At 40.0% G+C, this 16,499-nt stretch overlaps 1 protein-coding gene across 2 annotated transcripts; it reads left to right on the top strand.

Moving 5' to 3' along the window:
* Positions 1-9,737: 9,737 nt before the first annotated feature.
* LOC113094031 (pre-mRNA-processing factor 39-like) lies at positions 9,738-16,213 on the top strand. Of its 2 annotated transcripts, none has more exons than XM_026259656.1 (14): positions 9,738-9,908; positions 11,007-11,458; positions 11,527-11,652; positions 11,755-11,873; positions 11,951-12,118; positions 12,202-12,364; positions 12,708-12,815; positions 12,940-13,104; positions 13,501-13,627; positions 13,707-13,975; positions 15,206-15,390; positions 15,471-15,545; positions 15,751-15,868; positions 15,956-16,213. In XM_026259656.1, the coding sequence occupies exons 1-14, from the start codon at positions 9,896-9,898 to the stop codon at positions 16,040-16,042; spliced, it is 2,175 nt and encodes a 724-aa protein (XP_026115441.1). In that variant the 5' UTR covers positions 9,738-9,895; the 3' UTR covers positions 16,043-16,213. The 2 variants fall into 2 exon arrangements, with proteins under 2 accessions (XP_026115441.1, XP_026115440.1); XM_026259655.1 differs by having other exon boundaries at positions 15,953-16,213.
* Positions 16,214-16,499: the final 286 nt, after the last annotated feature.

Raw genomic sequence — 16,499 nt, 5'->3', positions numbered from 1 at the left:
TATTATAAACATGAGTGCAGTATTAGCATTGGTATCAACATTATTAGAAATGTCTGAATGAATCAGAATCAAACGATTAAGTGATTAATACAGAGATTTTCTTCCTTAGTATTTCTGTCTTGTTTTCTGGTATAAATGAATGCTTTCAAACGATTAATGGCTTTAGAATATGAGCTGGTCATTCTGTCGATTCATTCAGGGCTGCTCTGGGTTTAGTACAAACACAACACTAGTCTGTGGAGGAATAGTCTCGTCTCTGAGAACAGCTTTCCTCAGCTTTCCTTAAGACTGTCCTTGTCCTGTTTGCAAGTGGTTAAAGGGAAGAAAAAAGAATACATAGAATCAGTTCACAGTTTTATGAAAAGCAATGAAATCCTTATAATCAAGTGATGATAAACTTAATCAGTAACACTTTTGAATAACGGTCCATTAGTTAATATTAGTCAACTACTTTAGTTAACATGATCTAAGCAAGAACAATCCTTCTACAGCATTTATTCATCTTAGTTGATGTTCATTTCAACATTTACTAATGCATTATTTAAATCAAAAGTTGTGCTAACAATGAAAAACTGTATTTTCATTAACATGAACAAAGATGTATAAATACAGTAATAAATGTATTGTTCATTGTTTGTTCATGTTTGTTAATGAATTAACTAACATTAACTAAAGGACTAGTATTCTAAAGTGTTACTATTTCATCTTTGTAAATAAGTAACGGTAGTGAAATTAAAGAGAGAAGCTTTAGCTCCATCATTAATCTAGACAGTCAAAGGGCTCACTCTGTATATTGTGCTCATAACACCATTTAGTTCATTATATAAACGGCAATATAAGTTTAAACGTAATAAGAATTCATTTAAACTTTGAATTCTTATGAAGTCTCAGCTTTCACTGATAACTACGTTAGCGATATCGCTATCTATTATTAATAGTCTGACACTGGCTGTCAACATAATGTTAAAAATGACCAAAAAACATCGAGGAAGAACAGCTGAGTCTCACCTGTGAAAGATAACACCCCGAGATCTGTTTTTATTATCGTGTGACGGTTTCCAATCTGTCTATGATTCTGGTTTGTTTTCTTCTTTCCTGATGTGAGAGTTACGAGAGTTGTCCGCTCCAATATGGCGGCGACGTTGACGTGCGGTCGAGCGGCCAATGAGGCGTCTAGGTATTTTATTTTATTTATTATTTATTTATTTATTTATTTATTTATTTATTTTTTGGACTCCAAAGCGCGTTTCGGGAATCATTTGATCGGGAGCTTCGGAGCGAGTTTGCAAAACATTTGATTCAGATCGGGACTCCGAAGCGCGTTTCGCGAATCATTTGAGATCGGGGCTTCGGAGTTTGCAAAACATTTGATTCAGATCGGGACTCCGAAGCGCGTTTCGCGAATCATTTGAGATCGGGGCTTCGGAGTTTGCAAAACATTTGATTCAGATCGGGACTCCGAAGCGCGTTTCGCGAATCATTTGAGATCGGGGCTTCGGAGTTTGCAAAACATTTGATTCAGATCGGGACTCCGAAACGCGTTTCGCGAATCATTTGAGATCGGGGCTTCGGAGTTTGCAAAACATTTGATTCAGATCGGGACTCCGAAGCGCGTTTCGCGAATCATTTGAGATCGGGGCTTCGGAGTTTGCAAAACATTTGATTCAGATCGGGACTCCGAAGCGCGTTTCGCGAATCATTTGAGATCGGGGCTTCGGAGTTCCCAAAACATTTGATTCAGATCGGGACTCCGAAGCGCGTTTCGCGAATCATTTGAGATCGGGGCTTCGGAGTTTGCAAAACATTTGATTCAGATCGGGACTCCGAAGCGCGTTTCGCGAATCATTTGAGATCGGGGCTTCGGAGTTCCCAAAACATTTGATTCAGATCGGGACTCCGAAGCGCGTTTCGCGAATCATTTGAGATCGGGGCTTCGGAGTTTGCAAAACATTTGATTCAGACCGGGACTCCGAAGCGCGTTTCGCGAATCATTTGAGATCGGGGCTTCGGAGTTTGCAAAACATTTGATTCAGATCGGGACTCCGAAGCGCGTTTCGCGAATCATTTGAGATCGGGGCTTCGGAGTTTGCAAAACATTTGATTCAGATCGGGACTCCGAAGCGCGTTTCGCGAATCATTTGAGATCGGGGCTTCGGAGTTTGCAAAACATTTGATTCAGATCGGGACTCCGAAGCGCGTTTCGCGAATCATTTGAGATCGGGGCTTCGGAGTTTGCAAAACATTTGATTCAGATCGGGACTCGAAGTGCGTTTCGTGAATCATTTGATCGGGAGCTTCGGAGCGAGTTTGCAAAACATTTGATTCTATCATGTAGGCTACTAGATCAAGTTTTAATAAAGAGAAAAGAGGTTTAGAGACAGATTTTTGTTAATAGCCTGTTAGTAATCCCACAGTCCATAGCATCAGTAACTGTATAATTTAGTAAGGGAAAATTAAAACAACATAGGATGAGTTTCAGTTTTTTTTTTGTTTTTTTTTGTAGCAATGGTCATCGTAACCTGTTCAGGGTATTTCAGGACCCCAAATTAAATTCTAATTCTAATACTGCATCATACAGGTGTTTATTTGAGTTGAATATTTCGATATTCATGTAAGGAAACGAAGCCATAATTTGATAAGTTTACATTTACATTTATTCATTTAGCAGACGCTTTTATCCAAAGCGACTTACAAATGAGGATAAAAAACAACAACACAACAAAAACAACAAAAAGTTTATAAGCGAGAATAAACAAGATGCTTGCAAAATGAAGGCAGATATTGTCTGATATGTTAAGAAATAATATAAAATAAAAATGCTAAATAATTCTGCCAAAATATTTGACTCAAAAAGTCCAGATGATTCAAGCTGTTCGTGACTGTGAGTGTAACAGCAGCAGCAGAGATTATTAACCGGAAATGGAAACATTTAAAACTCTGATTCCTCGATTTAAAAAAATAAATAAAAATGTAGCAAAACATTAGATTCAGATGATATGTAGAAGTCTCTGTGATTATCAGTGTCAGACTGTGTGTGGTGTTTTGTCCGGGGCTCGTGGGACAGGCGTACTACTCTTACTGTGACATCATCATCCTGGGGAGGGACTTTGAGAGGATTCAGATCATCCCAGGAGCCAAACACGGGAACATCCAGGTGGACACACACACGCACACACACACACACACACACACACACACAGACACACACACGGTTCTGGCGTCCAAACAACATCAAGGTCTTTATAAACTGTTACAGCACTTACTCAGAGTGACACATAGCATAGCTTTTTTTTTTTTTTTTAGCTGTCTTCAGCTGAATGCTAAAAAGATGATGCTTTGAACACCAAACGGTTGATGGTACCCATTCACTTCCATAGTATTTCTTCCAGTATCATAGAAGTCAATGGGTGCCGTCAACTGTTCGCTCTCAAAAAAACATCTTTAGTGTTCAGCAGGAAAAAAAAGCACTTGTTCAGGCTGAGGAAGAGTAAACGATCGCAGGATTTGATTGTTTGATTCCTCTCACACAGACGATACAGTTATATGAGTGTTAATCTAAACTGTGTTTGAATATGAAGCACTTTGTGCGTGAAGACATTTGTGAATCAACCAATCAGCTGTCACTCGATTTCAGAGCCGCTAACTAGAATAAGATCACAGCTACTTTTATTTTCAGTATAAATATGGAGTTGATAACACGAGGCTCGATGAAATAATACTGTGATAAAGATAAAGCATATTTATAATCATCGAGGCTCCTGCAGACGTATGTTTCAGGAAGATTGTCCAGGGTTTATTTTTACTCTTTTCTTTTACCTGCCACCGTTCGACTCGGACACAAACACGAGAGATTTTAATCTGATGTAGGTCATGGTGTTCTTCTTCACTGCAGAGAATGATGCTCTTCCTCTTGTTTTCCAGCTCAAATATCTGAACATCCTTAAATCGAGAAGCATTTACTGAAATATAAATGAGTTCATGATTAAAACAAGAACAAATATCTGTCAGTGGCTGAGAAAAACAATAGTTTTCACCTTTGGCAGATTTTTTCCCCCCGTTTTAAGAAATAACCAATAAAAATCTAAAAATAAATATATTGAGTAGATAATAAGAATTAATATCTGAGGTCATTATGCATCTCCTGCAAATGTCTTGGTTTGATGATGTTCATATATTAGCACTGGAATACAGAGTGTAATCATTTTTTCTTCCCCAGATTATTGCTGATGTGAGGAAGCAGTGAGGAATCCGCTGTATAGTGATCATGCTCTCTGCCCTTTAACCTCTCAAATCTGAATATATACGCCAATCAATCTAATTTTATATCGAGTATGAAGAGATCTGTAATATGCTTGACTGTATGTAATGAGAAAATAAATCACTTAATGCAACATCCATTATTTCTTTGCTGGGTTTAAAAGTTTTTTTTTATGAATGATTATGTCTTCTTTTATTATAAACATGAGTGCAGTATTAGCATTGGTATCAACATTATTAGAAATGTCTGAATGAATCAGAATCAAACGATTAAGTGATTAATGCAGAGATTTTCTTCCTTAGTATTTCTGTCTTGTTTTCTGGTATAAATGAATGCTTTCAAACGATTAATGGCTTTAGAATATGAGCTGGTCATTCTGTCGATTCATTCAGGGCTGCTCTGGGTTTAGTACAAACACAACACTAGTCTGTGGAGGTATAGTCTCGTCTCTGAGAACAGCTTTCCTCAGCTTTCCTTAAGACTGTCCTTGTCCTGTTTGCAAGTGGCTAAAAGGGAAGAAAAAAGAATACATAGAATCAGTTCACAGTTTTATGAAAAGCAATGAAATCCTTATAATCAAGTGATGATAAACTTAATCGGTAACACTTTTGAATAACGGTCCATTAGTTAATATTAGTTAACTACTTTAGTTAACATGATCTAAGCAAGAACAATCCTTCTACAGCATTTATTAATCTTAGTTGATGTTCATTTCAACATTTACTATTGCATTATTTAAATCAAAAGTTGTGCTAACAATGAAAAACTGTATTTTCATTAACATGAACAAAGATGTATAAATACAGTAATAAATGTACTGTTCATTGTTCATGTTTGTTAATGAATTAACTAACATTAACTAAAGGACTAGTATTCTAAAGTGTTACTACATCTTTGTAAATAAGTAACGGTAGTGAAATTAAAGAGAGAAGCTTTAGCTCCATCATTAATCTAGACAGTCAAAGGGCTCACTCTGTATATTGTGCTCTTAACACCATTTAGTTTATTATATAAACGGCAATATAAGTTAAAACGTAATAAGAATTCATTTAAACTTTGAATTCTTATGAAGTCTCAGCTTTCACTGATAACTACGTTAGCGATATCGCTATCTATTATTAATAGTCTGACACTGGCTGTCAACATAATGTTAAAAATGACCAAAAACATCGAGAAAGAACAGCTGAGTCTCACCTGTGAAAGATAACACCCCGAGATCTGTTTTTATTATCGTGTGACGGTTTGTAGGTGTCCAATCTGTCTATGATTCTGGTTTGTTTTCTTCTTTCCTGATGTGAGAGTTATGAGTTGTCCGCTCCAATATGGCGGCGACGTTGACGTGCGGTCGAGCGGCCAATGAGGCGTCTAGGTATTTTATTTTATTTATTTTTTATTTATTTATTTTTTTGGACTCCGAAGCGCGTTTCGGGAATCGTTTGATCGGGGCTTCGGAGTTTGCAAAACATTTGATTCAGATCGGGACTCCCAAGCGCGTTTCGCGAATCATTTGATCGGGGCTTCGGAGTTTGCAAAACATTTGATTCAGATCGGGACTCCGAAGCGCATTTCGTGAATCATTTGATCGGGGCTTCGGAGCGAGTTTGCAAAACATTTGATTCTATCATGTAGGCTACTAGATCAAGTTTTAATAAAGAGAAAAGAGGTTTAGAGACAGATTTTTGTTAATAGCCTGTTAGTAATCCCACAGTCCATAGCATCAGTAACTGTATAATTTAGTAAGGGAAAATTAAAACAAAATAGGATGAGTTTCAATTTATTTTTTTTGTAGCAATGGTCATCTTAACCTCTGTGCAGTGTTCAGGGTATTTCAGGACCCCAAATTATATTCTAATTCTAATACTGCATCATACAAGTGTTTATTTGAGTTGAATATTTCGATATTCATGTAAGGAAACGAAGCCATAATTTGATAAGTTTACATTTACATTTATTCATTTAGCAGACGCTTTTATCCAAAGCGACTTACAAATGAGGATAAAAAACAACAACACAACAAAAAGAGCAACAAAAAGTTTATAAGCGAGAATAAATAAGATACTTGCAAAATGAAGGCAGATATTGTCTGATATGTTAAGAAATAATATAAAATAAAAATGCTAAATAATTTTGCCAAAATATTTGACTCAAAAAGTCCAGATGATTCAAGCTGTTCGTGACTGTGAGTGTAACAGCAGCAGCAGAGATTATTAACCGGAAATGAAAACATTTAAAACTCTGATTCCTCGATTTAAAAAAAAATAAATAAAAATGTAGCAAAACATCACATTCAGATGATATGTAGAAGTCTCTGTGATTATCAGTGTCAGACTGTGTGTGGTGTTTTGTCCGGGGCTCGTGGGACAGGCGCACTACTCTGACTGTGACGTCATCATCCTGGGGAGGGACTTTGAGAGGATTCACATCATCCCAGGAGCCAAACACGGGAACATCCAGGTGGACACACACACACACACACACACACACACACACACACACACACGGTTCTGGCGTCCAAACAACATCAAGGTCTTTATAAACTGTTACAGCACTTACTCAGATTGACACATAGCATAGCTTTTAGCCTCATGGTTGTAGTTTGAGGTTTAGGAATTAGTTTTTTTTTAGCTGTCTTCTGCTGAATGCTAAAAAGATGATGCTTTGAACACCAAACGGTTGATGGTACCCATTCACTTCCATAGTATTTCTTCCTGTAGCATAGAAGTCAATGGGTGCCGTCAACTGTTCGCTCTCAAAAAAACATCTTTAGTGTTCAGCAGAAAAAAAAGCACTTGTTCAGGCTGAGGAAGAGTAAATGATCGCAGGATTTGATTGTTTGATTCCTCTCACACAAACAATACAGTTATATAAGTGTTAATCTAAACTGTGTTTGAATATGAAGCACTTTGTGTGTGAAGACATTTGTCAATCAACCAATCAGCTGTCACTCGATTTCAGAGCCGCTAACTAGAATAAGATCACAGCTACTTTTATTTTCAGTATAAATATGGAGTTGATAACACGAGACTTGATGAAATAAATTAATATATTGAGTAGATAATTAAAATTAATATCTGAGGTCATTATGCATCTCCTGCAAATGTCTTGGTTTGATGATGTTCATATATTAGCACTGGAATACAGAGTGTAATCATTTTTTCTTCCCCAGATTATTGCTGATGTGAGGAAGCAGTGAGGAATCCGCTGTATAGTGATCATGCTCTCTGCCCTTTAACCTCTCAAATCTGAATATATACGCCAATCAATCTAATTTTATATCGAGTATGAAGAGATCTGTAATATACTTGACTGTATGTAATGAGAAAATAAATCACTTATTGCAACATCCATTATTTCTTTGCTGGGTTTAAAAGTTTTTTTTATGAATGATTATGTCTTCTTTTATTATAAACATGAGTGCAGTATTAGCATTGGTATCAACATTATTAGAAATGTCTGAATGAATCAGAATCAAACGATTAAGTGATTAATACAGAGATTTTCTTCCTTAGTATTTCTGTCTTGTTTTCTGGTATAAATTAATGCTTTCAAACGATTAATGGCTTTAGAATATGAGCTGGTCATTCTGTCGATTCATTCAGGGCTGCTCTGGGTTTAGTACAAACACAACACTAGTCTGTGGAGGAATAGTCTCGTCTCTGAGAACAGCTTTCCTCAGCTTTCCTTAAGACTGTCCTTGTCCTGTTTGCAAGTGGCTAAAAGGGAAGAAAAAAGAATATATAGAATAAGTTCACAGTTTTATGAAAAGCAATGAAATCCTTATAATCAAGTGATGATAAACTTAATCGGTAACACTTTTGAATAACGGTCCATTAGTTAATATTAGTCAACTACTTTAGTTAACATGATCTAAGCAAGAACAATCCTTCTACAGCATTTATTAATCTTAGTTGATGTTCATTTCAACATTTACTAATGCATTATTTAAATCAAAAGTTGTGCTAACAATGAAAAACTGTATTTTCATTAACTTGAACAAAGATGTATAAATACAGTAATAAATGTACTCTTCATTGTTTGTTCAGGTTCGTTAATGAATTAACTAACATTAACTAAAGGACTAGTATTCTAAAGTGTTACTATTTCATCTTTGTAAATAAGTAACGGTAGTGAAATTAAAGAGAGAAGCTTTAGCTCCATCATTAATCTAGACAGGGGTGCAGGAGAGGGCTCACTCTGTATATTGTGCTCATAACACCATTTAGTTTATTATATAAACGGCAATATAAGTTAAAACGTAATAAGAATTCATTTAAACTTTGAATTCTTATGAAGTCTCAGCTTTCACTGATAACTACGTTAGCGATATCGCTATCTATTATTAATAGTCTGACACTGGCTGTCAACATAATGTTAAAAATGACCAAAAAACATCGAGAAAGAACAGCTGAGTCTTACCTGTGAAAGATAACACCCCGAGATCTGTTTTTATTATCGTGTGACGGTTTGTAGGTGTCCAATCTGTCTATGATTCTGGTTTGTTTTCTTCTTTCCTGATGTGAGAGTTATGAGAGTTGTCCGCTCCAATATGGCGGCGACGTTGACGTGCGGTCGAGCGGCCAATGAGGCGTCTAGGTATTTTATTTTATTTATTTTTTATTTATTTATTTATTTTTTGGACTCCGAAGCGCGTTTCGCGAATCATTTGATCGGGGCTTCGGAGTTTGCAAAACATTTGATTCAGATCGGGACTCCGAAGCGCGTTTCGCGAATCATTTGAGATCGGGGCTTCGGAGCGAGTTTGCAAAACATTTGATTCAGATCGGGACTCCGAAGCGCGTTTCGCGAATCATTTGAGATCGGGGCTTCGGAGTTTGCAAAACATTTGATTCAGATCGGGACTCCGAAGCGCGTTTCGTGAATCATTTGATCGGGAGCTTCGGAGCGAGTTTGCAAAACATTTGATTCAGATCGGGACTCCGAAGCGCGTTTCGCGAATCATTTGAGATCGTGGCTTCGGAGTTTGCAAAACATTTGATTCAGATCGGGACTCCGAAGCGCGTTTCGCGAATCATTTGATCGGGAGCTTCGGAGCGACTTTGCAAAACATTTGATTCAGATCGGGACTCCGAAGCGCGTTTCGCGAATCATTTGAGATCGGGGCTTCGGAGTTTGCAAAACATTTGATTCAGATCGGGACTCCGAAGCGCATTTCGCGAATCATTTGATCGGGAGCTTCGGAGCGAGTTTGCAAAACATTTGATTCTCTCATGTAGGCTACTAGATCAAGTTTTAATAAAGAGAAAAGAGGTTTAGAGACAGATTTTTGTTAATAACCTGTTAGTAATCCCACAGTCCATAGCATCAGTAACTGTATAATTTAGTAAGGGAAAATTAAAACAACATATAATAAGTTTCAATTATTTTTTTTAATTTTTTTTGTAGCAATGGTCATCGTAACGACGTATTTATATGTCTATAAGGCTGTAACCAGAAATGACGTCACGGTTGTTTTGAGTTTCGTAGCGCGGTGCGCATGCGCAGACACTCGTGTCCTTCTCTCGGCGCTCGACGCATCGGTTGTTGAATGCGACAGAAGGCGGCCATTGGACCACATGTTATCAACCGCATTAAACTTCGAATAAGTTGTGAAAATATCTGCCGTTTGATTCCAGTTTCATGGAAGATTCTGGTAAGTATCTTTCCCGCCGTAGTTTTCCCGCATTTGCGTGCGTTTGTTTCTGTGGTAAATGAGCGGCGTCGGTTAGTTAGCATCTTAGCTAACGCGTGAAGAGACCAGGCCGACACCAGACCGTGTTCATACTGTAATAACACGCTGTGCTGGTTTTGAAACGAATTCGCCTTTGACATGGCACTGCGAGCGTGTTTTGATTAATTACTCGCGTACGTTCACAAACTAATGTTAATTCGACGAATCATCGAGTGTCGTTTGAGCAGGAAACGCGACACAAACGTAATATACAACTATTATTCCTCCTCTGTGTGTGTTTACACAGACCAAACACATGATAACCCTTAGCAGTGCGAAGTCTAACAAATAGATGCAGTTTAGACGCAATTATGAGCATTTGTAAACGACTGGATTATTTTTGAGGCGTCTTTATCACAACTTTGCGTTTGTCAGATCGACTTTATTTGTAAATCGCTTTATGTAATACTAATTGTGTCAAAGCAGCTTTACAGTCTTTAAAGAGGTCTTATGCAAATTAAAGTCTTCGATTCATTACATTTGTAATGGCATTAAATGTTGCATGAACTGCATATTTCTCAGTATTTTTTATTTGTTTTCCTGAAGAAATATATGAACATCCTGATATTAAGAGACAATGCTGTCCACAAGTTTGTGATCAGAAAATGTATTTTTCAGCTCATCAAGGCTGCATTTATTTAATAAAAAATACTCTTAAAAATTGTGAAATATTATTCTAGTGTAAATCATCTGTTTTCTGTGTGAATCTGTGTTAAAGTGTAATGTATTTCTGTGATGCTCCGCTGTATTTTCAGCATCATTCCTCCAGTCTTCAGTGTCACATGATCTTCACAAATCATGAAAATATGATGATTTACTGCTCAAGAAATATTTCTGATTATTTCTTTTAAAAATCACACCAATCCCAAACTAGAACAGCAGTGTACATTTACTGAAAAGGCTTTATCTCCTTCTAGAAGTGTTTCTAACATCTGATGAACATTTTCGCTGTAGTCTGCTGTTGCTTGGTTTTATATTGCCAGCAGAGCTGTGAGATGATTGCTGATGTGTGTTTTTCAGGTGAGCTCATGACCGAGATGTTGGACAAGAATAACGGGGACGCTCCTGCTATGGAGGTCCCAGGGGTCGATTACGTCACAGAGCCGACGGTGAACCCAGAACCCCACGAGTATGATCCGATCCAGCAGACGTCTGCTTCAGAACCGCTTCAGATGCAGAACGACGACCACACGGCCAGCGCTCCAGATCCCGGTGTGGAGATCTCCAACGGACAGCACACGGAGCCGGACGCTGTGACGCAGCCCGAAGCCGGCGACTCGGAGAGCCCTTCCAACATGGAGCTGGAGGACGCTCCTAAAGAAACCTCGGAAGCGGTGGAACCGGCGACAGACGCAGCTGCCGCACAAGATCCCGGGCTTCCTGCGGAGTACGAGCGGCTCTTTAAGGTTGTGGAGGACAACCCTGAAGACTTCAACGGCTGGGTGTATCTTCTGCAGTATGTTGAGCAGGAGGTGAGTGTCTTTAAAGCAGTCACATGCAGACGTTCATCAGTGGCTCATGAGCGTTTCTCTGCTTTCAGAGCCACCTGGAGGCTTCGAGGAAGGCGTTTGATGCCTTTTTCCTGCACTACCCCTACTGTTACGGCTACTGGAAGAAGTATGCAGATATCGAGAAGAAGCACGGATACATACACATGGCCGACGAGGTGAGTCTCAGTGACTTCAGGACTGAGCAAGGCGCAATAAAGTCACCAGAACACACATTTAAAAACAAAGCATCATGATTTGAGTGTGTTTTCCTGACGCAGGTTTACCGCCGAGGTCTTCAGGCCATTCCTCTCAGCGTGGACCTGTGGCTTCACTATATCACCTTCCTGCGAGAGAACCAAGACACTAGTGACGGCGAGGCGGAGAACCGCATCCGAGCGTGAGTGCTGCGCTTAACAAACAACGTGATGATCTAATGACCGAATCTACTGGCTTACAGTCCATGTGTTCCTTCAGGTCCTATGAGCACGCCGTTCTGGCCTGCGGCACTGATTTCCGCTCCGACCGTCTGTGGGAGGCGTACATCGCTTGGGAGACGGAGCAGGGGAAGCTGGCCAACGTCACGGCCGTGTACGACCGCATCCTGTGTATTCCCACGCAGCTGTACTCCCAGCACTTCCAGAAGTGAGCGTCGCTTCAGATATCTGCTCCGGTACGCCTTCAGGCTTCCCACTGATTAAACACCATCGCTCTCTCTCTCTGTTCAGGTTCAAAGAGCACGTCCAGAGCAACAACCCCAAGCACTTCCTGTCTGAGGAGGAGTTCGTGCAGCTGCGGGTGGAGCTGGCTAACGCTAACAAGCCCAACGGAGACGACGCTCCGGGAGAAGAGCTTCCTCCGGGAACAGACGACCTGCCGGATCCAGCCAAGGTAAGAACGCCGTCTGTCATCCGCGGGCTTCAAAACATGGCAGAGGTAGGGTACGGCGTCTGATCCTGGACACGTGTGCAGGTTTGAAGAGGTGTCTTTCCGTTAGCAGCCAATGAACACCTGAGGTTGGCATCCAATCAGGGACTTGGGCTTAAAGTGGGACGGGCTCGTGACGGCATGCCACCGTCCCATCACCGGCCAGAGCTGATTCACTGGGTGTGCAAACCGTACTGTTTCTGTCAAACTCATGGTGACGTAGACCTTTTGCGTAGCTGGACATCAGACGAGATAAAGTGTTTGCTCCTGCGATGCGATGCTCAGGACGCTGTGTTCTGCTCTCCAGAGAGTGACGGAGATCGAGAACATGAGGCATAAGGTGATCGAGACCCGCCAGGAAGTGTTCAACCACAACGAGCACGAAGTCAGCAAGCGCTGGGCCTTCGAGGAAGGGGTGAGTGTCTCCTTTATAATCATCTTAAATCACTTTGTGAATCGCTAAGCAGAATTGAAATGCATGCGTCTTGTCGAAACTCAGTTCTTTTGGTTTCCTAACGAACGCCGGTCTCGCTCCGCAGATCAAGCGTCCGTACTTCCACGTCAAGGCCTTGGAGAAGACGCAGCTGAACAACTGGAGGGAGTACCTGGACTTCGAGCTGGAGAACGGGACGCCGGAGCGTGTGGTGGTTCTGTTCGAGCGCTGTCTGATCGCCTGCGCTCTCTATGAGGAGTTCTGGATCAAGGTAGTTACACGCTGCAGCCGCTCGCGCTCGCTCCCTCTCTCCAACCTTTGACCTCCCTCATCACTTCCACAGTAACTCTTGCTGCACTCTTTGTGTGTAACGTTGATATTTGACTGTATCTGTTATATTAGGGGATGGCCTGCTTGCCACACAAGATTTGACTGCAGCATTTGCCAACTACGTTGCACCTCTCCGTCTCCTTCTACCTTACAGAAACTTATCTTATTGGTTCCATGAAGGTGCTGATGGGTTTAAAACAGAAATTCTCAAAACGATCTTGTCAATGGAAATTCAGCAGTTGCGGGGATGTGAAGCGAAAGCTCAATCTTTATGTGCTCTCTTCCCTCTCTCTCTCTCTCTCTCTTTCTCTCTCTGTCTCTCTCTTGTTTTGTGAAGTACGCCAAGTATCTGGAGAGCTACAGCGTGGAAGGCGTCCGGCACATCTTCAAGAAGGCCTGCACCATCCACCTGCCCAAGAAACCCACCGTGCACCTGCTCTGGGCCGCGTTTGAGGAGCAGCAAGGTGAAATATGAGACGTGCCGTCCAACTGGTCACAGTAAAGAAGTGTATTTTCCGTCTGATGTGTGTTGATGTGTTTCAGGCGGCGTGGAGGAGGCGCGGCGGATCCTGAGGGAGATGGAGGAGGCTGTTCCTGGTCTGGCGACGGTGAGGATGAGGAGGGTGAGTCTGGAGCGCCGGCACGGACACATGGAGGAAGCAGAAGCCCTGCTGACGGATGCCATCTCCAACGGGAAGAACAGCAGCGAGGCGTCCTTCTACGCTGTGAAACTGGCCCGACAGCTGCTCAAAGTGCAGAAGAGCATCGGGAAGGCCAAGAAAGTGCTGCTGGACGCCGTCGAGAAGGATGAGGTGCTGGTTCACTTCCAACATGAAACAAAGATTTTAGATTCATAACTGTAATATCATTATTTTACATATTTAATTATGCATTTTATTTTTTTTTATTTATAAAATGTATACATTTTGTTTTAAAAGATTATATTTTTTTTAATGAATTATAATAAAGATATTGTTTTACTTTCAGTAAATGAACAAAAAATATTTAATTGTCTGAATGCGAAATGGACATTTAATCTTAACTAATATTTTTTTTTTTATATTCAAAAAAAATATATATATATGTATATGTAATTTATTTTATATGATACATTTTTAAACTTTTTTATTTTGAATTAAAATAGATTTTTTACTTTCAGTAAATTAACAAAAAAATGTTTAAATTGATACTTACATTGTTAGAAAAAAATTCTATTTTGAATAAATTCTACTCATTTTAAGTAGAAACACAGGTTCCCTAAAAATCTGAAGCAGCACAACAGTATCAACACTGATAATAATGATTTCTAAAGGATCATAAAACCCTAACCCTAATCCTAACTGCAGTAATTATGCTGAAAATTCAGTGCTGTGTCACAGAAAGAATTATATTTTAAAGTACAATAAGATTAGAAAACAGTATTACAAATTGCAATAATATTTCACAATATTACTGTATTTTTGATCAAATAAATACAGCACTGATGAACAGAGGAGACTCCATTAAAGACATTAGATATCTAAAATATATACATTCCTATTAGTGTCAGCCCTAGATTAGTTAAAATGTTTCAAAATACAACTGCGTTGTTTTGATTTGTGTGATGGAAAGACAAATAGTGTGTCATTTAAAAATAAAAATAGTATTAAAATATTGTCTCATTCTAGTGAACCAAAAAAATAAAATCAGTTTAAAAATGGAAAGCGATAACTTTGTCATAATATTGTTTCAAAAATTAAAGCTGGCGCGGTTATTGCATGCTTTTGTCCTGCACTTTATTTATTAGTTTATTAGAATTGGCAAGAAAACAACAAAATGGTTTGAGTAACATTTTAGTCCTTGAAGACCAAGAAAGTAGTGCTTGAAGAGTTTAATTGAGCAGTTTCTGTACTCATAATTACGCTGGTCGATGGAAACCCAAGAGTGTCAAAGACAAACAGAACATCGTCTGAATGAAGCAAGGTTTTAATGTTTAATCACAGAAGTGAACTGAACTCTAGCAGCCTCAGCCGTTCTCTCATCAGGTTGTTTGTGTTTCTCAGACGAACCCGAAGCTGTACCTGAACCTGCTGGAGCTGGAGTACAGCGGAGACGTGCAGCAGAACGAGACGGAGATCCTGGCCTGCTTCGACCGAGCGCTGAACAGCCCCATGTCTCTGGAGCAGCGCCTCACCTTCTCTCAGCGCAGGGTCGAGTTCCTGGAGGACTTCGGCAGCGACATCAACGTGTGAGTGTATGATCTGAGTCTCAGACGGCTGTGCTTCTCTCAGCAGAGCTGCTCTGACAGGTTCTGTTGTCTTCTCTCAGCCTGGTGTCGGCGTATGAACAGCATCAGAGACTGGAGACGGAGCAGGAGTCGCTGAAGAGGAAAGCAGAGAACGGGTGAGGGACAGGAAGAGCAGAAACACGTCATAAACCCATCCTCCTCACTATTTCTGTCATGTTTTCTAGTATAAATATCTTAATCTACTTTAATCAAGTGTAGAGATGTGGCTCCGTGTGTAACAGTGACTCCATTAGTGGATTCGTGTATTGAAGCGCTGGTTAGAGGATGTGAATCATTGAGACGGATGTGTGTCGTCTGTAGATCAGAGGAGTCGGACTCAAAGAGACAGCGGACAGACGACCAATCAGGAGCCTCGGGTCAGATGATGCAGGACATGCAGGACAATCACGCCGGATACAACTACAACAACTGGTACCAGGTCAGTCCTGCAGTGTGTGTGTCTCTCTGTCTGTGTGTGTGTGTGTGTGCTCAGCGTGACCGTGTGTGTGTGTTCTCTCTCCAGCAGTATAACTCATGGGGCGGTCAGAACTCCTGGGGTCCGTACGGTCAGTACGGTCAGTATAACCAGTACTATCCTCCTCCTCCAACATAACGGAGCCGGCCGTCTGCTTCAGCTTCTACATTCATCGTCTCCAGCCACACACTGTGTGTTCCTTTGGTTTGTTAATGAGATCATCTCCTCTCTGTGTGATCCTGTTTTCAAAGAAACGTGACATGATGTTTTTTATTTTGCCTTGGTTTCATAATAAAGAGATTGACTTCCTTCCTGTCTGAACGAGTGATTTTTATTGTGTGCTGTTCAGTAGTCTGCTGTCAGTAATGTAAATCATGAAGATCCTGTAGAAGGGAAAATCAGTCCATTGTGTCCATTTTTGCCACTGAATTAAGTTATTAAATGTTTATTTTTATATTTGCACAAAAACAACTATGCATAAAAAGTATAACAATATACTATACATTTAATTGTCAATGCATTTGAGATTAAAGTGATAATATTTGCTTAAAGTTCCTATGTGAACTGGCAAAATTGCACAAAAATTAGTTTATAA

Source organism: Carassius auratus, unplaced genomic scaffold (assembly GCF_003368295.1).
Source record: "Carassius auratus strain Wakin unplaced genomic scaffold, ASM336829v1 scaf_tig00215230, whole genome shotgun sequence".
NCBI lineage: Eukaryota > Metazoa > Chordata > Actinopteri > Cypriniformes > Cyprinidae > Carassius > Carassius auratus.
Note: the sequence above shows the minus strand (reverse complement) of the source record. Positions and strands in the feature narration are given on the sequence as shown.

Coding starts and splice junctions, on each gene's coding strand:
- LOC113094031 (XM_026259655.1), top strand. Junction 11,653..11,754: donor ACATACACATGGCCGACGAG/GTGAGTCTCAGT, acceptor TTCCTGACGCAG/GTTTACCGCCGAGGTCTTCA. Junction 13,976..15,205: donor ACGCCGTCGAGAAGGATGAG/GTGCTGGTTCAC, acceptor TGTGTTTCTCAG/ACGAACCCGAAGCTGTACCT.